This window comes from Mus musculus, chromosome 1 (assembly GCF_000001635.26).
Source record: "Mus musculus strain C57BL/6J chromosome 1, GRCm38.p6 C57BL/6J".
In the NCBI taxonomy this organism is placed as follows: Eukaryota; Metazoa; Chordata; class Mammalia; order Rodentia; family Muridae; genus Mus; species Mus musculus.
The window spans coordinates 88,363,410-88,385,037 of NC_000067.6; the positions used below are offsets into that span (position 1 = coordinate 88,363,410).

At 43.2% G+C, this 21,628-nt stretch overlaps 1 protein-coding gene across 4 annotated transcripts in view; it reads left to right on the forward strand.

Annotated features, from left to right (window-relative positions):
• Nucleotides 1–21,628, forward strand: part of Trpm8 (transient receptor potential cation channel, subfamily M, member 8) — an 82,119-nt gene that overhangs the window by 56,675 nt on the left and 3,816 nt on the right. For all 4 annotated transcript variants that reach the window (NM_134252.4, XM_006529226.2, XM_006529225.2 and 1 more), the window contains 5 exons: nt 1,631–1,808; nt 10,840–11,030; nt 16,331–16,430; nt 17,560–17,593; nt 21,254–21,344. In NM_134252.4, coding sequence (NP_599013.1) covers nt 1,631–1,808; nt 10,840–11,030; nt 16,331–16,430; nt 17,560–17,593; nt 21,254–21,304 — 554 coding nt within the window. In that variant the 3' untranslated portion in view covers nt 21,305–21,344. The remainder of the gene's footprint in view (nt 1–1,630; nt 1,809–10,839; nt 11,031–16,330; nt 16,431–17,559; nt 17,594–21,253; nt 21,345–21,628) is intronic.

Consider the following 21,628-nt stretch of genomic DNA (forward strand, 5'->3'; position numbering starts at 1 on the left):
CCAGTGCTGGGGACCAAGCATAGCCTTGGACTTGCTAGGGAAGTGTTCCACCACTGAGCCATGCCATGTCAGAGCTTTGATGTCCTTGACAGACCTGTATTACTTTCACCTGTCCCTATGACAAAAACCTCTACAGAGACGAATTAAGGAGGAACGAGTTTGTTTTGGCCCACACTTCCACAGTGCCAGGGTACAGTTCATCATGATGGGGAAGGCATGGCGGTGCAGGGGAGCAAGGCAGCTTGTCTCAACACATCCATAGTCAAGAATCAGAAAGAGAGAGAGACAAGAGAGAAAGAGGCAGAGACAGAGAGACAGAGAGAGAAAGAGAAAGAGAAAGATGGAGACAGAGAACAGAGACAGAGGCAGACAGACAGACAGGAATGTTGATACTCAACTCACTTCCTCCTTTTTATTCAGCCCAGGACCCCAGCCAATGGGAAGGAGCTGTTTATTCTGAAGGCTGAAAAGTCTCTAGGAACACCTTCATGGACATGCCCAAAATCATATCTTCTAGGTGACTCCAAATCCATCAAGCTGGCAGTCAAGATTAACGCACAATACATGCTCTGACACTGCCCCTAGATGCTAGTGCTCACCTGGTTTGGTTGATTTCCCAATCCCATGACGTCCCCGTGTGAAACATCCTTCTCACCAGTACTCTGGCCTCTATGCACACTCTCCTTGTGTCCTCTGCATCTTTTAGATGCATGTGGCAGCCACAGCACTCCTTCGGTGAAGAGTTGCTTTCTGATAGACTCCTCTAACAGAGTCATGGCTTTCATTATGAACATAGTGACCCAGCCATGCAGCACTACCCAATTTACTCCTGCAGCCCTCTGTCTTCCTACTATAGGGCTCTGTTGTGTGCTGTTGCCACTGCTTTGAGCACCTATCCCTTCCATGTTCTCACATGGCTGTCACTTGCTCAGCCTCCTGTTCATTTCAGAGATGGTTTCTCTGTGGGGAGCTGTCTCTGGGTGTATCCATTGAAGATCACGGTCCCAGCACATCTTACCCACTTCCTTTTGGGACTTTGTGCAGGTTGACTCTTTAAGCTGACTGAGGAGGTTAGGTGCTTTTCGGTGCACAGAACACATCCACACTCCCTGTTGTACTTTCTGTTGCTGTGATGAGATACACTGACCAAAGGAAACACCTCTAGCTCATAATTCATCGCTGAGAGAAGTCAGGGCAGGGACCTGGAGGCGGGGCTCACAGAATGCTGCTTCCTAGCTGTCCCACTGTCTAGGTCTTACCCCTACCCTCCTTCCAACTGCCTAGACATGGCACTTCCCATAGTGGATGTGGCCCCCTGACATCAATCAAGACAATCTCTCCCAGACATGTTCATACTATTTTTGGTACTCCCCACCACCACCATTGAGATTCCCTCAGGTGACTCTAGGCTTTGTCAACCGAAGCTAACTAGAATACCGTCCTCCTTTGATCTTGATCTTAATGAAGTCCCTATTTCCCAATGGAAATAAACTACTCAGTAAATTGTCTGATGGGCAGGGGACTCTGCAGATTGTATCCAAGGCTGACTCTGATCCCACATCCCCTGGCCTGCCATGGTCCTTGCTTTCCCAAAGGGGGCCTCACTGGCCTCTTGGTTCTGTTCCCACAGGTACCACATATGACTTCTCCCACTGTACCTTCTCGGGAAATGAGTCCAAGCCACTGTGTGTGGAGCTGGATGAGCACAACCTGCCCCGCTTCCCTGAGTGGATCACCATTCCGCTGGTGTGCATCTACATGCTCTCCACCAATATCCTTCTGGTCAACCTCCTGGTCGCCATGTTTGGGTATGTCTGCGTCACACACTCATGGGCTTCCAGTCTGGGTTGTGCCTATGCCAGGCAAGCAGAAAGCATGTGGGCAGAGGTAATATCTACCTTGAGGAGCTGAGAGAGGAGGTGATTGGGAGCCTGGTGGTCTGCAGTGGTTGGGGGCCTCTATTAGTCAGGGTTCTCTGGAGTCACAGAACTTATGGGTAGTCTCTATATAGTAAGGGAATTTGTTGATGACTTACAGTCTGTAGTCCAACTCCCTAACAATGGTCAGCAGCAGCTGTGAATGGAAGTCCAAGGATCTAGCAGTTGCTCAGTCCCACAAGGCAAGCAGGTGAAGAAGAGAAAATCTTACTTTTTCCAACATCCTCATGTAAATGTGTGGCCCAGATTAAAGGGCCACGCCTGGATCTGGGACTTGCTTTGTCCCAGATGACCTTGAACTCAGAGATCTCCTTGCCTTGATCTCTTGGTATTCATATGCACTATGCCTCAAGATCTCCATGCCAAGATCCAGATCAGAAACTTGTATCTCCCAGCTTCAAGATCAGGATCACAGGTGAGACTTCCAATTCTGGATTGTAGTTCATTCCAGATATAGTCAAGTTGACAACCAGGAATAGCCACTACAGAGCCTTAAAGGGACAATGTTAATAAACAACAACAGGGTACTCTATAGGCCATTCTTTGATTTGACACAGACAAATCAAAGTGTGTGACCAGCTCCATTAAGTCCATGTCCTATTGTTCAACACCATGTCATAGTTCTCCAAAGAGCAAGAGAACTAGTTGCTTTTCTTGTGGCTGTGGCAAAAACACCTAACAAAAGCAATGAGAGAAAGAGTGAATTTATTTTGCCTTTAGCTTGTGGGGTATAGTCCATGCTGGTGGGAAGTCATGGGGGGTTGGGGTGGGTCACATTGTGTCTGAGGTCAGGGAGCAGAGAGTGTGAATGTTGCTGATCATCCTTTTTTGTTCAATCAAGTACCCCAACCTATGAATTAGTCCCACTCGTTCAGGTCTTCTCCCCCACCCCCCATTAAATCTCTCAATAAACACTAGCATAGACTCTCTTAGAGCTGTGATTTCCAAGCCTGTCAAGGTTGACTGTGTTAGCCCAATGGCTGCAGTGAAAATCATCCCTTTAAAAAAAAAAGTAAGACAAACTTATGCAAAATAATATTGAATAACCAATAACCTTAGATATAGAATCCAAAGATCAAAGGTCTCTGGAGCTTCCATCCATCCTAAACTCAGAAGAAGTAGCTATGAGAGGTTGTTTCCGGCTCCATTTGGCCCCAGCCTCTACTGGGAGACACTTGCAAACTGCTCACGAGGCTTCTCACAGGCTTGCTTCCATGGGTTTGTAGAGCTTCATGTTGTCCAAACTGCACATTGTTCAGCTGCAGAAAGCTTCTTGTTTTCATGTAGTTTCTTGGAAGCATGAATGAGCACCAGCCAAAATGATCTAGAACAAACAGAGTGACCTCAGTGTAGGGACTCGTTCATGGTTCCCTATGTCACGATGAATGATTCAATAATCTGCTTATTGGTTCCACAACTTACACATTTGGTCACAGTGAACAGAGCTGCTGTAATTTAAAGTTTGCTTTTGAAGGGCAATGAATGATGGGGCCGATCCACAATCCACAGACTGCTCATCTGGTCCTGAGGGCCAGGTATGGTGCGGTTTCTTTCTGAATGTTAGTTCTGAGGTTAGTCTGCGAAGAACAGTGTTTGTTTACCACAGCCTGAGTTGATTCTCTGGAGAACGACGGTGTTACCTATGACACTTAGTGTAGTTCAGTAGCTTCTAGAATCTTCTCGAGAAGATGCATAGCTGTTATCATGACATTTGGCTCATCTCCAGGATGGGGTGAGAACTAGCTGAGTGGCCATCTGCTAGTGCTTCCAGCTCCTTGTGATTCTGGAGACTGATAAGTTAGGAAGACTTAGCTCTACGGCATCTCACAAAGTTACAGAATTCTTGTGAAAGGAAATAAGAGGTTAGAAGATGTCAAGGTAATGCTATCTATGCAACTGCGTGCTGAAAATGACATCCGGAGCCACACAAAGGGCCAACAGAGTTAATGGCACACGTGATAACAGAGTCTCAGAAATTAACCTGTCACCTATAATGTTTCCAAAATTACACACAGCCTGTCCACTGCTGTGGGCATGGCCAGATGCCAGCAGAGCACCAGGCAGCTCAGGGGAAAACCTGACCACCAAGTAAGCCTGCAGAAGTTGTGGTTTGAATGTGAACTGACCTCTAGAAGCTCGTGTGTTTGAACACAGCCACCAGGTGGTGGCGCTGTTTTGGGAAGCTGTGGAATATTTAGTAAGGAAGGGCTTGGCTGGAAGTGAGTTCCTGGGGTCTCAGGTCTCAGCTCTTCTTCTGGTGCCAGTTTCTCTCCCTCCCTCCCTCCCTCCTACCCTCTTTCTTACATCCCCTTTCTTGATCCTCTAAGATGTGAGCAAGCCCCCAGTGCTCCAGCTGTTCCAGCTGCTAGCTGCTCACACTGACATGCCTTTCTTACCATGATGAGCAGAACTGAGACCCTTCAGACCATGAGTCAGAGTGAATCTTCCCTCCCTGAGCTTGCTTCTTGTCAGATCACAGGGATTAGAACAAGGGCCAGCAGCAGCCTGTACCGCAGCACTGAGTTGTCAGAGGTCTCAGAATCTTTGTGCTCTGAGCTGTCATGGCAGCTACCTGTCATGGAGGGACCCTATCAACATTACTACCTGACATCTGGCTCCTCTAGTTATTTTACTATAAAGATTTATTTTATTTTAAACAATCTGTATGTGTATATATCTGGTGTGTGTGTGTAGAGGGGGGATGGTATATACACATGAGTGTAGGTACCCACCAAGGCCAGAAGAATGACTCTAATTCCTTATAGCTGGAATTACAGGCAGTTGTGAGCTACCCAAAGTGGATGATGGGGAGTCATCTTGGGTCCTCTCTAAGAGCAGTATGTGCTTTTAAACACTGAGCTATCTTTTCAAAGGGGGACTAGGAAACAGCAAACATTTCAACATACATGCTGGGAAACCCAGAGCTCAAGAGCCAGGGCACAGAATCAGTTCTGAGTAGACACCATACTGATGTACCTGGGAATGAGGGGCCATTGGTCCTCTAAGACACATTGAAGGAGCTACTTGGGTAAAAGTCTAGCTGTAGGATTGAGAGATGGCTCAGTGTCTGTTAGATGCTCTCACAGCATCACCAGGGTCAGTTCCCATCACCCACATGGTAGCTCCCACCTGTCTGTAGCTCCAGTTCTGGGAAGCCTATCGCCCTCTTCTGGTCACTGTGGGCTCCTGCACACAAACTTATGGTACACATAAACTCACGGAGGCTCACATGCATACACTTGAAATAAAAATAAGTAAATTTTTGAAGAGGGAATCTAGCTTGAGAAGCCTATTTTGGATTTTAATTTATTCTAAAACCTGCTGTTGTTTACACATCCATTTTTTTTAATAAATTTTTTTCAGACTGTGTATTCTGATTTGATCACTCTGTCTATTTTGGGTTTTTACTCCCAAATGGTTTTCATTACTGAAGGTTTTTTTTTTTAAGTCATTAAAACATCTGTTGTACAAGCTCCCCACCCCCACCCCACACACTTATTTCTACTCGGAGCTTTCCTGGCATTTTTGTGTGTATTTGATTGTATTTGTGTGTGTTTGATTGTATCTGTGTGTGTTTGATTGTATTTGTGTGTGTTTGTATTTGATTGTATCTGTGTGTGTTTGATTGTATCTGTGTGTATTTGATTGTATTTGTGTGTGTTTGATTGTATGAAGGAGCCCAGAGCTCAGCTTGTGATTTTTCTTCTTTTGAAAAAAAAAAAAAATCTCATGACTCTTTGTGGAATTATTTAAGAGGAATCAGATTCATAATCTCTAGAACAGTGGCATATTTGTAGCATTCAGATATCTATAGTTGCCAGTAGAATTTTGTGGTTCCTTTTGAAAGGGGCTTGCAGGGCTTTTATCATTTCCAGCCATTTAGGGCTGTAAGCAAATTTTCCCCTGTGTTTTTGGGGTTTTGTTGTTGTTGTTTGTCTGTTTGTTTTACAGTGACTACTACAGTGTAGGAAGTCTTTTAAAGATTCTCTTATTGATTATGTAACAAGTCTCCATCATGGTCGGTCTCCCTTCTCTTTATTACCTTAAGGATGGTCCTCCAATTCCTTATTTGTCACATCACTTTCTTTTTCTTTGCCTTGCTTTCTAACTAGAAAAGGATGTTCAGTGTTCCAAAAGACTCTCCTGTAACTATTGAAATATTTCTCTTTTGATCTGGAGTTATGATTCATCACACGAGCAATGGATTACAGCTGTGTTGTTAAGGTCCCACCACCTCCTTCTTCTCTGTGGTCATGGCATATCATCCCTTTAATACTTTAACTTCTGGATTTCATCTGTGCCCAAGACTATCTGAATTCCAAACATCTGTTGCGGGCTAGCAACATGTCCAGTCTCAGCAAGTATCTTCCTCTAAGGGGCTCCTGCTTCCTCCCCTCTCCTCCTCAGCAGCACAGAGGGTACTCAGTTGGTCCTATGGGATGACTGTCACTGTTACTGTCCACCTCCAGCCCACTGAGACACTGGTAGGGACAATAACCTCATAACAGGGTATTAGAGATGTGGTGTGAAGGGGTGGGTGGGCTTTATGGCTTCTTAGAGGAGATACAGATGGGCAGAGATCATCTGGAAGACTTTAAATGCTGTCTGAGTTGGTGCAGGCGAGGCTAATCCTGTGGCTTGTCACTGTGACTGTCACTGAGAGGCACTTTCAGGAAACAGTCGTAGAAGACCTTTCTCTGCAGAATCTAGTCTCTTCTCTACTTCAGAAGAGTCTAAAGACTATAAAACTTAGAGAGCTATGGAGGTAGCTCAGATGGTAAAGTGCCTGCAAGCATGAAGACATATGTTCAAGACCCGTAACCTAAATTAAAAAGCCAGGCATGACAACACACTCATTAATCCCAGTCCTGGGAGAGGGGAGAGGGGAGAGGGGAGGAGAGGGGAGAGGGGAGGAGAGGGGAGAGGGCATAGGGGAGGAGAGAGATCCTCATATTCAGTCAACCTAATGAGTTGCAGGTGTGACAAAAGAAAAAGGTGAACATTGGACACTGCCCGAGGAACAACACCTGGGCTTGACTTACATTTTGTACACACACACACACACACACACACACACAGAGAGAGAGAGAGAGAGAGAGAGAGAGAGAGAGAGAGAGAGAGAGAGAGAGAGAGAAAAGCATGCATACACATGAATTCATGTAATTACTCTTTATAGAGCAACTTGACGCAATGCTCAGTATCGGCCTCCCACGGAGGACTTGCATATCTATCTGACTGAATCTGGAGCTGATTTAAAAGAAGATAGGGCATCTGGAAGTTGCTGTCATGCAGTGAAGCTGGGCCTTGTTGTTTAGCTGATGCCCAGTGGTCACTAGCCCCTCAAGCCTCAGGAGGTGGATGCAGGTCTTCACCAGTTATCAGGAGTGCTGCTCCCCGGCTTCATCTCGCTCACGATGTGCAGAAGAAACGTCTGTTCTGACAGGAGGGGCCTTGAAGTCTGGTTCCGCTGAGGAAGAAACAGAACTGTGATTGGCAGGCCCTAACTATGTACTTCTGAGGCAGGGATTACAGGCCTTCCCCAGAAAGGCCTTAGGCTAAATGGACTCAAAAATACAATGCCCCATGGTCTTTTCCTGGTCTACACTCCTCTATTTGTCCTAATCGTTCTCAGGGCTGTGCAGAAATAAATGAAGGCCTGCAAAAGACCTGTCTGTCAATTCCCACAATGTGTTTCATTGAGTCCAAGTGGCCAGTTCAGGCAAGGCACAGATCTCGTCCCCAGTGGGCCTTCCATCAGAGTTTCTCTCTGAGCTCCCAGAATGAGGCCCATGTCCTTCGTACCTTGCTGAAAACATAGTGACTGTGCCTCCCTGCATCCGGACAGAGCAACGTCTTTTGTATAAAACATCTGAAAACGACATTTGACGCTTCATAGTGGGTGCCGTGGCTTTTGTTTGGATTTTTGAGATTTGAGCAGTCAGTAACCGTTTTTTGGATAGGTGCATGAAATGGGTAAGATGCTCTTAGCTTTAATGATTAGAATAAAAAAAATGGCTGTTCTGGCAGGAAGTAGTGAGCTGTGACTTCTGGTAGGTTCTTAGCCTGGACGTCAGTAATCTCAGGTGTTTCCGTAGCTCTGAGCCACTGCTGGGTAGATGATGATGGTGCTCTTTGTAAGCAGCAAAACCAGCTGAGGACCAGGGAAGGTGGTTCTGATAGCACGCTGAGCATTAGCCCTCCAGCAACCTGACCTACATTGGGGAGAGATGCTTGACTGCCGCTAGATTCATTTCGGGATCCGCAGTGCTGACTGCTTTGTAACTCAAAATTCTACTGAGAAAGGTAGATGAAAGAATCAGTCAGGAAGCCCCTGGCCTGCCTCTTCGGAGCTTAGGCTTGTGGACATTCAATAAGCATAGGCCTCTTACTTTTAGAGACCTCATTCTGTTCAAAATGCACCCTGCCCAAATTGTCAATGCTTTGTAATTATCCAAAATGCCAAGTCATGCTATGAAGCCCCTCAGACACAGAGTAGAACTGTCACAACCCCCCACACCACCTCTACTGATGTGAGACAGCCCCAGAGCTAGACGCTACACCAAATCCCAGCTTCACCACTTCAACTTCCCTGCCCTTTCTGTGCCTTAGTTTCCCAATCTGTTTACCATAGATGATAACAGGACTTAGAGTTGTTTGCATGTTAAATTAATCAACATAGATGGCTGCCTGGAATAGGAGCTCATAGGGATTGGGGATGTAGCCCAGATGGTGGGGCGCCTCCCTAGCACGCATGAAGCCTTGTGTTGATCTGAAGCACTACATAAGCGGTGCCGTGTGGGTTGCTTATGCCAGCAATCCAGCCCCGAGAGAGGGAGGCAGGAGAATGCACAGTTCAAGATCATCCACAGATACATGTGACCTGGAGGTGCTTAAACTATAGGAGCACCTAAATAAGTAATCAGTCCCTTGTATATTGAAAGTGTTTTCTATCATATGGCCTTGGTGTTTTGGTAGCTTGTAAGTTGTTACTATGAGGAGTTAGGGATAGGACATAACATTGACATTTTAATAATTCTGTGCAGTTACCACATTCCTTGTATGATGCTTGGAAAGGGGAAGGGCAGGAGAACCAAGGGCACCCAGCTGTGATACTGGAGATGCCACCGCCAGTGACAGATCCACTTTTCCCTGGAGTCGTGATTTATAGGTGAGACTGTGTTGAAAGTAGAGGTTCGAGCCTCGTTATTTCCACTTGACATATAAAATTTTTCCAAAGTAAAAAATTATTTATAAACTCAGTTTCAGTGGCTGCATAATGAAATCACTCACACTCAGCATCCGTAACCTGGAGGTGTGCTCTCAGTGCTGAATGCTTACATTACTCTTTTCTCTAAGGTAAAGGGCAGGGGTTCTCTCACCTACAGCATGGGAGGACTCGTGTATGCATCCATTTCTGTATGGTTTAATCAGCTATCTCCTTATCCTTAACTTGAACTCCCAGAAGTGGAGTCACTGGGTCAAAACAATGAACCATTTAAGATTCAATTAAAAAAACAACAAACAAACAAACAACAGTTTGCTAAAAGCGTTACAGGCTGGTAATCAGTTGTCACACGTTGCCCCTGGCTAACCTGCTATTTCTGAATTTAACATGGGAAAAAGAAGCAGAGATCTATCCGAGTTTCTTGGTCCTCAGCAAAATTCAAAGAAATGGGAAGACATATTTCTGGAGAGAAAATTGAGAGCCTGGGACTCCATTAAGAGAATTTTTTTTTTCCCTGTGGAGGTGTTTTCTTTTTTGGTTTAGAAACTGTGCCTTTCAGCTTCTTCTGAGCTGGAGTGTTGTATATTTCATGGTGTTCACGGTTCCTATAAACCTGTGTCTGGCAGAGACTTCCATTCAGCTTCCTGACATCTCATCAAGAGCTGGAAGAGAGGTGCGAATCCTTGCCTGGTTAGTTTTCACAATGCTGCTGTTTAGCGCCGTCTCTCCCAAAGCAATATGCACTTTACCTGAATTAAACACCGTCTCTAGCTCACTAGCTCAGACGAAGCACTTGTATGAAATGTCTAAACTGTGGACAGACTCATCAGTAGGTGCATCGTTCTCAGCTCCATTAACTCCAGCTACAGTGGAGCTGTCCAGTGGCTGGTAATTTTCATAGTTAAAGAGACAGCATTGGGTGGAGAGAGATGGAGCTTTCTCACCTTGGTTTCCAGAAGCTGTGCAGCTATTAATCCCCACATGTTTACAGCTCAGAGAAAAGTCAGATCTGCTCTTGTTGAGATATATATATATATCTCCTAGGACAATTCTCACCATGTCTTTCTCTGCCCAAGGTCTTTCCAGATGTAGTTGTGTATGTCTGTAACTGAAATCTGTATAGCTCATGGGCAACAGTCCTTGATGAGAACTCTTTCTAGCGTCCCTCATCCCTTCTCCTGCAGAAGTGTGTTCCCCAGCCTTCCCTAGCCATGAGGGGAAGGAAATCTCAGGAGAGCCATTTTGACTTTATATCTGAGGCTCTTGAGAAATGCTAACAAAGTTTCTCCAGACTGTTTCAATTAGATGGAGGAAGGGATAAAATATTCTCAAGAGAGTAGACATCCTGAGTGCCTTTGTGACTAGCATAATAAAATAGATGAGCAAAGGGTATCAATGGAAGCTATGGAAATCTAGATCATTTTGAAGTTCACTGAACACTTTTCTTGTGTGATCAGAAACAAATAAACAAACAAAACAAGAACTAGAGATAGATCCACATTGAAGCCAGTGGGCAGCCTACACCAAGTTGTCCTGACTGTGGTATCAACATGACTTCCTCTGACCAGCCTGGCCTAGGCTATCATATGGATGGCTGCCCAGCTGTGTTGCCACTGCAGGCAAATGGGGTGATGGATAGTGCACTCTCTAAGCTGTGTCTTCTCTCTCCTCTGCCAGCTACACGGTAGGCATTGTACAGGAGAACAACGACCAGGTCTGGAAATTCCAGCGGTACTTCCTGGTGCAGGAGTACTGCAACCGCCTAAACATCCCCTTCCCCTTCGTTGTCTTCGCTTATTTCTACATGGTGGTGAAGAAGTGTTTCAAATGCTGCTGTAAAGAGAAGAATATGGAGTCTAATGCCTGCTGTGAGTGGATCACCTACTGGGGGTCAGGTTCCAGAGAAGTGGGTCATTTTAAGGGATGCGTGGTCTCAGTCACCACAGTCTGGTCACTGTATGTTTCTAAAGGTCAGGTGCCAGGGCAGCCAGTGCATGCCTCGAGAGACACTGAGGGAAATGATTTTGGGACAAACATAATAATAACAATATAAATAAGTTAATTTCCCCAATAGGATACATGGACGATGTGAAACCATGGGCTTAGTTTAGTTTAATTTTTTTCTTGGTTTGAGAGGAGGGGTTTAGTCCACCAACCATAGGACGACTTTTTTTGGGGGGAGAGGGGAGTTGCTTTTATCAATCAGCTGTCACTGTAGTGAAATATCTCAGGTAATTAACTGATTAAGAGCAAAGTTTCACTTGACTAAGTGCTTGGGATTGCAGTTCAAGACTGGGTGGCTCCATTGTTTTGGGCCTGAGCGTATCATGTAGATCACTAGCCAGGGAGGAGGGGTGACGCATAATGGGCCTTGTGATCTCTTTTAAGAGCATGCTGAGCCTCAACTCTTGAAGGTGCCACCACAGTGCCATCTTGGAAGCCAACACTTTAACACATAGGGATTTGGAGAAAAAAAATCATGTAATCAGTGTTATTCCACTTCTGGTCCCCAAATCTTCATGCCGATCTCATAATGCAAGACACAGTTATTTCCTGCTTAGGGTACCCGAAGTCTTAACTATTATTTTAGTATTGTTCAAACATCTAAACTCAATGGCCCATCTAAGACTCTGCACAAACTCAGATGTGAGTCTTTGAAAGTATCAAAGATCCATACTTCCAAAGTCCAATGATGGAAGCTTATCCACCAAGGAAGGAGACAGCATCTCAAGGCAGATGAAGACCCAGAAGAGCTAATTTCAGGTCCTCAAGCCCCATACCTAGCATCTGGGAAACATGGAGGCAGAGAGTGACCTCCTTGAGTGCTGCCTGGCCCCTGTCATTTCGCTGGCTGCAACCCATAGTGCACAACTCTCCAGAGACGGTTGTCTACAGCATGCTGTTGGTAGCTCTGTATCCTTGTATCTCCATCAAAGCACCTTTCTCATGGCTCTACTCCATTCTGCTCCATCACAGGATCTTGTAAGGTGCCTGTCCCTTGACCACAGTAAGCTGTGTGTGATGCTCTGGTTGTTTGCCTCATGGCATGTGATGAAATGCACATAGACTTCCACTACCAGGTTTGCATATCATGTTAGGCTGACTATGCCTCTTTGAAGGAACTCCAAATATTATACTTCACAAAGTAAAAGTATTACTTTCCTAGATATGATAATTGGTGGCAACTTTGACAGATTTTACGTGTTTGAGAGCCATCTTTTTGTGGGATTCTTTATATTAAACTGGAGGCAAGATGCTCCTGGCTGACCATCAGTACCATTCCTGGAAGTGTGACATATATATAGCCTGGCTTTCAGAATATAAACACGCCTCCAGCTTTCAGTCAGCCTGCAGCAGGAAGGACCTTCATCCTCAACTTTAACTGTGTCATTCCAAGACATTAAATGGCACTTTGGAGGTGTCATTAACCGTTACACACGTGCAACTGTCTTCCTTGATGAAAGTATTTTGACAAGTTGGATAAGTGGGTGTCTTTCTTCCCATTATTTTGTGGAGCAAAACAAATTGAGCCATTACTAACTAAAAGAGTGGAAGCCTTTCTGTTCAGTACGGGAACTGAATGTGCAGATCTAGAATCTGAAAGTACTCAAAACCCACATGTAGATATCAGAGGCGTTTAGTGCCAGGCCCACCTCTATATTTGGTTCTGTCTAGAGATCGTGTTATTAATGAGGGTGTCTCCAAATCTGGGAGAAGACTGAGGGGTGAAATCAATGCCTTAGGAAGGCTTACACATTTCCAAGCAATGCATAAAAGTCATAGTGAGGAAAAGGAGCTGAGAGATGGCTCTGTTGACAAAAGAGAGCCCCCCACCCCCAAGCATAAAGACTCGAGTTCAGATCTCTGGCACACATGTGGAAGGGCAGACGTAGTGGAGCACGCCTATAATTCCATTGCTGGTAAGGCAGATCCAGGAGGTTCCCCAGCTTGTCCACCAGGTACTCTAACAATCAGTGGGCTCCAGGTTCACTGAGAATCGCAAAGGTGGACAGTGGTTAAGAAGAACAACCTAATGCTTACCCTCTAGTGTCTACACACCTGTGTACACTTATGCATCCACACAGGTAGACAAGCTATGCACATATAGCCTACACATGACCACATGTATATGACCACACACACACACACACACACACACACACACACACACACACACACACACACACACATCTGTTGCAATGAGGATGGATTTGACTCACTATAAAAACAAAGACAGGGTCTAAATAACACTCAGTGTTGTCTGGAAATGGAATGAACTTTCTAGAGAACTGCCCCACACTGACTCAAGTTGGCCATGGACTGAGGTGGACTTTACGTGGTAAAAGTCCATTCTCTCAGGACCTAATACACCCAGCCTGGGATCCGCAGAACCAGGGAGTTCAGTGTCAGGAAGGCAGATCAGCTCCTGGCTTCAGACTTGGCTTAAAAGAGGAGGACAAAATGCACCTTATTGAAGAAAATAAGAATGACAGTGGGAAACAAAACCCTTGTGTCTAACCAGTCAACAGGAAGGGGTTTCAGCTTAAGGAAGCAAGCAGGTATGTCAGAGATGCCTGTTATTTATCCTTCTCCTGGGGGAGACACTGGGAGAGAGATGCTCTATGGACAATTGGAAGAAGCAATGCTACCCGCCCTCCTCCAACTGATCTCACTCTCAGGAGGAGACAAAGAAACAGAAGGACAGGTCCCTGATTCCCAGCAGAGCCAGAGCCCAGTTCCCTCACCAGAGACTCTTCAGCCTGCTGAGTCACCATAGGCCCACTTGCTGCCTTTTGGAGAGGACTAATTCTCGAGCACACAGCACTTTGCCTTTCCCAGGGGTTCCAGCTGGCAGGACATCCTTAAGTGCACTTTGTTTGCCTCCAAATAACGGGGCACATCATGGGTTTAATTTTGAAATTGCCCTTCTTTGGAAGAAAAATACAAATAATGTCCAGAAAGGCAAGCTCACAACCTCCTCCCCCACTTTTTACTTGTTTAGCAATATCTTCAAGTCAGAAAAAGTATGTACATATATGCATATACATTCTCTGTCTCTCTCTCTGTGTCTATGTCTCTCTATCTCTCTGTCTCTCTGTCTCTCTCTGTCTCTGTTTTTCTCTCTCCATATGTGTGTGTGTATGTATATATACATATATATACACACACACATATATATACATATATATACACATATACATACACACACACATATTAAGCCATACACAGTCTTTATAGATCATTTGACTACAGAAAAGCACAATAGGGATCCAGGACAGATATGACTGCCACATAGAGATAAATATCAACACTGGCATCGACCTGGGGTATAGTATGTCTATCTATTCACAGGATAATTAATTCTTTTAAATAGCTGATAATGCACCATAAAACATGTTTAATATCCACGAACATATAATGTCTATGCTAAGGATTTCATATGCTATGAGATATCCTAATATATGGATAACCAAGTCCCTATTGTTAAATGTATAGTTTGATTAGGATCTTTATAAAGAAGGTTTATTTTCAGTTTTTAGTTGTATAGGCGTGGGTCTCCAGGTGAGTGTGCGTATACTGAGTGGGGATGCCCACAGAGGACAAGGCAATGGCTCCCCTGAAGCTGGAGGGGTACATGGTTGGGGGCTATCTGATATGGGCACTCGGAACCGAACTCAGATCCCCTGGAAGAGCAGCAAACATTCACAACCACCAAGTCATCTCTCCAGCTCCTGGTTTGGTTCTTAGGAATATATGATGGCATGATTAAAACGTGATATACGTACATTTCACCACATGGATCATTATTATGTTAATTCTAGAAGACAAATGTCTAGATACAGAATATATATAGCACTAACGCTTTGTGTAACGTTTCTCACAACCTTCTCATCCTCCATCACCATTAAGTTGGCACAGTGAATGAACTCCCAGAACATGGGTAGGTGCTTTCTATATTTTTTGCTGGGACAAGTATGTCCATTACTTTAGAGGCTGCTAATTTTTTCAGTATAGTTGGTAGAAACACTAGGCCACCATTTCAGCTAGCCTTTCCTTGACTGTTATGGAAGCTGGCCAATTTTCTTGGCTGCTTGTCATTTTTGTTCTGGCTGCCTGTGTCCAAAGTTTCAATCTTTTCTATGATGAGTTCTAAGCATTTGGTTTGAAGGAAAACCATTAGAAACTACTCTGAAAAGCACTTGAAAAGAAATCGGTTAGGAACTGTCTTGAAGAGTATTAACAGTCAGCTATTTAAAGGTACAGGTGTGTTTGCTATATGGAATTTTCTCCAATCCAGTCACTCAAATATTGCTTTGATCCCCGATTTCTTATTCCAATTAAGAAAGGTATTAGAGTTTATAAACTCTAATATGAGAATACATGCGTTTAAATGGTAAGTTAAGGGTAAAAACCACACAAATCTATCCCAAGTGGCCACCTCTATAAACATCTCTTTTCTGTCCCCATGAATTCTTGGGGTTTGATGTCCATTGCAAATGTTAGTGATCTTGATGATGTGGTCTTTCTTTGGTCTTCATCTGAAAGTCTCAGACAACATAAGAAATTGAGATAAGACCTCCCTTGAACACATTTCAAAAGTGCTAGTTGTATAGGCTAGTTGCACAGGCTAGTTGCCCTGGTTTATGGGAAAGGGGAAGAGTGGAGGGTGGAGGTAGGGTTGTTGTTTTTTTAAGACCCAGACCACCTTTTTCAGAGTTGAATCAATGTCATCAGATTCCTCTCCTCTGAGGATCTCCTGACTTTAGACTGAGAGTTGAAAACCTGTAGTCATTATCCAACTTAATAGGTTCTCTTTTCATGTCATCAAAACAGAGGAGGTGGGCACACCAAACATGAGCACCCAAATTATTAGTGGAATGATCTGGCTAAGTCTCAAAAGACCCAGACAAGGTTTAACTGGAACCTTATTTAGAGTAAATATTACATTCTTAGTTCACACAAGTGGTCCCCACACTTATTCTTACTGAGAAGTTCATCAATATTCTATTGTTCTTCTCCTGTCACTAGTAAGAAATGGTCAGATCAGCTGGTGCAGACAAATCTAATTGTCCTAGTTTCAGAGTCTCGTGGGTGCCTGGTGGGCATTGATTTGGGAAACAGAGGCAGACAGGCAACCTGAATGTTTTTCCTTTTCTCATTATTTCAGGTTTCAGAAATGAGGACAATGAGACTTTGGCGTGGGAGGGTGTCATGAAGGAGAATTACCTTGTCAAGATCAACACGAAAGCCAACGACAACTCAGAGGAGTATGTCACTCACTCACCTCTGTAGCAAGGTGCCCCTTGTATCTGTAGGATAGTATATGTAAGAGGCAGTATACCTGAGCATACTCAGTAAGGAATGCTTTCATTAGAGAGTGAGAGTAACTCAAAAATATTACCAAGGCAATTGCAATACACACATAGACGTATGTCACTCTCTCAGAACAGGGAGAGACCAGACCTTAACTAATATGATTGTTCCCCTAAAGGGCATAGAATAAAAAGTGTCCTTAGAGGCTACATCTTTCTCTTAGTACAGTAGCCAGATATTCTGTGCTCTAGGCACTGAGATCTTGAGTGTAGAAGGGTAGACATTTACCTTCACAGAGCCAAGAAGCAAGAGCCACAACTACAGAATAAGTTCCAGGAAGACTCAGTGGTCATGGGCAATTGTGCTATCTTGTAGAGGCCACTGGCATATTTATCTTTGCAATGTTGAAATAGACAGATAGAATTGGCTTGCTACAAGATATCTCTGGGAAATGATGACTATCATACTTAAATTTTATGGAATTTTAAAAATAAATTCCTATGTGACTCCCAGCCATTCAACTTCTTGAAGAAGTAGGGAAGTCAGCCAAATCTACAGATGGTATATAAGCAGTGTATCACGGAGTCTTTGAAAGCCTGCTCTTCCTATTGTTTAGGCTGACCTTCCTCAGTGCCAGCTGTCACTTTTTCTAAGAGTTTAAACACACTTCAAAATATGCTTTAACCTGTATGAGTAAACATGAGTGCAAACAATCTCTTTGTTAGAATTAGCACAGCTACTAAGGGATATAGGATACTCTTTCTCTTGAGACAGCATGGATGCCTTGTATTCTAGACTCCAAGGACTTGGATATAGAGGAAGGTAGATCTTATGAGTCAACTCTCACCACCCCTATCAGCAAACATAGGATTCATTTTCTGTCTTTGGGGGCAAGAAAGGAATTCTGCTTTGTTTGGGCATAAGGAAGAACATCAGAGAAACCAAAGCAGTTGACCCTGACCTGAGCTGAAACTGAAGCACACACACACACACACACAATGTCTTATGTCCTTTGAAAGATGAAAACATGGCTCCAAAAAGAGTCTCCCCTTTCTCTTACTTTATTTTTTAATTTCCTTGCAGGATGAGGCATCGGTTTAGACAACTGGACTCAAAGGTATGACTCAAGGTTCTGGAATGATTTGTTGTATCTTTAATGTCTTTTGGCTATAGGCTGGTATATAGGGTCAGAAAATAAAGAAGACGTTCATTGTTAAAAAATTAGACATGCTTCTTTCAGCTGTCTGCATGATTCACCTAAGAGCTGGAGCCTGCAGCAGAATTACTTCTTAAGCTGCCAGCCTTTGTGTGGAATAGCCTAGAAGTGCCATTTCTATTAGATTTAACTGTCAACTTGACATAATCTAAAACCACTTGAAAAGAGTGTCTGAGTGAGCAGCTGTCTAGTTCATTCTTGTGTCCCATAACCATGTCTGGAAGGGATTGTCTTGATTACATTAATTAATGTAGGAAGACCCAGCCCACTGTGGGTGGCACCATTCCCTGAGTTTGGGTCCTGGACTATGGAGAACACGAGCTGAGCTTAGGCATGCATTCATTCTCCCTGATCTTAATGTGGATGTATAAATGCATATTAACACATGCATACAGTATATTAGTATTCATTCTCACCTCAGAGTACAGCAGAACCATTGCCATTCCTCTCTCCCTAACCCTTTGACTATTTTAGGCTGTATCTGTGGGTGAGATCACATGGGAGGCGTTGCCTGTCTGTGTCTCACTTATTTTACTCATCACATTGTCATCTGGACTATCTGTATTCCTGCAGATGGCAGCATTTTCTTCCTTTCTTTAAGATGAAATTATCCTCCACTGTGTACATGAGCCACATTTTCTTTACCTATCAATCTATTCATTGACACTTGGGTTATTTTCATGTCTGTGAGTAGTGCCCCAGTGAACGAGACAACACAGGAGCTCTTTAGTCTTGTACCAGGAGTGGGGTGTCTGGGACAACACAGGAGTTCTCTAGTTGTGTACCAGGAGTGGGGTAGATGGGTTGTTTTTAATGTTTTGAAGAATTTCTTTTTTTTCTCAGTAAACATGTATATTTTATTAATCAATAATATAAAGTATTGATAAACATTGATCAGAATTTTAGCTAAAATAACGTTCATTATAAATTTCACCCATGAAGTTGAGCAAAATGATCACAAATTAAATACTGCTTGAACATTAAGGTCTGGTGTTACCACAATTCATTCCCAAACACTTGTATTTAGCACAGACACACTGCTTCAGTTCATATATATTCCCTTATTTGTAAAGCTCTTTCAAATTCTACAGGTTTTAGGTGCCATGATATCTCATGATCTGTTCTTGTCAAGAATTTGACAATTAGATTTTCATTGTCTTTAAAGATGCTTCTCTGTGTCTGAAGAACTTCTGTATTGTTTTTCATAACAGAAATACCAATTTTTACCAAATTCATTCCATTTTTTTTCAGGAAAGATTTTTTTGGTGGATTCTTTGTTACAAGATATTATTTAACAACCTATGCAAACAGATCTAGAGAGTTTTTATTTCCTTTTCCTCCCTGATTGCACTGTCCAGGACTCCCAACACCTTTTAGAATAATGGTGGTGAGGACAAGAGTTCTTGTCTTGTGATCTTAGAGATGATGGGATATTGAATATGATGATAGGATTCTTTCTTCATAGTTTTTATCATGTCTAAGTAAGTGCTTACTTTGTTGAGTTTCTACTGTGAAAGAACTTGGAGTTTTCTGCTGATTTTCTGCATCAAGTGCATGGACCATGCTGATTCTCTATTCTGTTTGTGTAGTTCACCACACCCAATGGTTTTCATATGCTGAACCATCCTTCTGTCTCAGGGGGGAACTGCATTGAGTTGTTGTGTGTGGTAATTTTAATGTGCTCTTGAATTGGGCTCCTTATTATCTTATTAATATTTTGCATCTTTGTTCACTAGGATATTGGTTAGTAGTTCTCTTTGCTATCTTTGTCAGACTTTCAGATGAGGGTAATTTTGGCCTCATACATTGAATCTGGAAGTAGTCTCTCTTCTATTTTGTGGAAGAGTCTAAAGAGTATTTAGATATTTGTTCACCTTTAAATGTTGGATGGTATTCACTAATGAAACCATCTCTGTGTTCCTGAGATTTCTTTGTTAGCAACATTTGATATTGCCTCTTTCTCTTTGTTTGCTACTAGTTTGTTTGAACTTTATATTCTTTAAAAAAATATTACATATTAATTATCAGAGTGTGTTGGGGGCCTGGGGGCGGGGAGTGTATGCACATGCCGCACTATACATGTGGTGGTCAGAGAACAACTCTTACGATTTGGTTCTTTCCTTCAACTGTGTAGCCATGGGAGATTGAACTCAGGTCACTGGGCATAGCAGCAGGTGCCTTTACCAACTGAGCCATCTTGTTGGCCATAGACTCTGTATTCTTGATCTAGTTTTGTTAGGTTGTGTGCATTTGGAGAAGCCCCTAGCTAAGTAAGCTTTCAGTACCAGAGTGGCTAGTCACCTGCCCCAGTGGAAAATGAAGGGGACTGGATGTAGGTGCTTAAAATGTATCTTTCATGAGACCTCTGTTTTATCTGCTGTGTGGCCTAATGCATAATTGTCTGACCAGCCTGTCCCTGGAGCAGGACTGTTGTGAGTACTGGTAGGTGCCTTTGTGGCTCTTGTCTAACTGGGTGGAGTTTATGTCTGCCTGCCTGACCATCACTGTGGTTGCAGAAGCTTATTAGACTGTGTCCCCTTACCAGGGGGCAGGGAATCCAGGCTTAAGCAGCCCCTGTAGTATTTAACACACTACAATAGAGACTTATAGCTCTAGCTAAAGGTTTGTTGGTTAGTTTAGCCTTTCCCAAAACTAGTGTTTAACTTTGCTTATTTTCTTTTTGTGCTCTGCTTCACTTATTTTATTCTGAGCACCTTATGTATTCCTTGAAGCTGCTGATTAATACTATTTTACTATTAACAAAATCTCCTGGGGAAAGCAAAACTGCTTTTCATGTCATTATAACAGTAAACAAAACTATTCACAGATGACCCAAAGCCTGGAAGTGGGGCTCTCACCTACCATGCAGCGTTCACTGCAGTGACCAGTAACCCTCAAATTTCTCTTTGTTCTTTTTTTTTTTTAACTTAAAGGAAGAGGTTATCTACTGGAATCAGGCCCAACTTTAACACAGATTCCTCCACACCAACCCCAAACTCCCAGAGAGTAAGTCACACAGCAAGCTGGGAGCCAACTACACAGAAATTAGAACCTGTCCATGAACTTTAATAAATTACATCAAGGTAGCATGTGACTTAAACTTAGGCCAGGAACCCCCTGTAGTATATAGAATAATCTTACGTTTAAGTTATACTTGGAAGTTTGCCATTTGTGTATGTGTTAGGAAGCATACAATCATATCTTACTAGTATCTTCATAATTTTTATTAGTATTATATTTTTATAAAGAAAACATTATTAGTATCAGTAAAACATTTGGGTACATTTGCATACATCTGCATATATTACTGCCTTACCAACATAATCTGCTTTGCCTAGGAGGAAACCCTTTCTGACTTGCATTTCACAATGCTAATGATTCGTTTGCTAACTACTGACCATAAGTAAGGAATAAGCAGGACCTGCCACACACACACACACACACACACACACACACACACACACACCCGGTGTCACATCTACTATTTAACATGCTTGTCATTTAAAATAGAATGTTAAAAATTTGCCTTAAGATCGGGTTTTCTTTCTCCCCACTTCCAAGCTTAACGACCTCAAAAGTCTTCTGAAAGAGATTGCTAATAACATCAAGTAAGGCTGGCGATGCTTGTGGGGAGAAACCAAATCACAATGAGGTGAGTTGACTAATGTCTCTCTTCTTTGCTCCAAAAATTTTAGTGTTTTAAAAATATTTTTAAGTTGTGGTGGTTTCCTAGCTTATTCTATTTTCATATGTTGTCAGCTTTGACAATAAGGCATTGTACAAAACAAATCAATTAAGTCATGGTCTAGAGACAAGAAGCAGAAGTTCCTCCTCATGTCAGTCCACAATGGCGGCTCTAGGGCACCGTTAGCCCACAGGCTTCGTGGAACACTTGCCAGCCTTACATCAGTTTTTACATAAATGGAAATGGGGTCA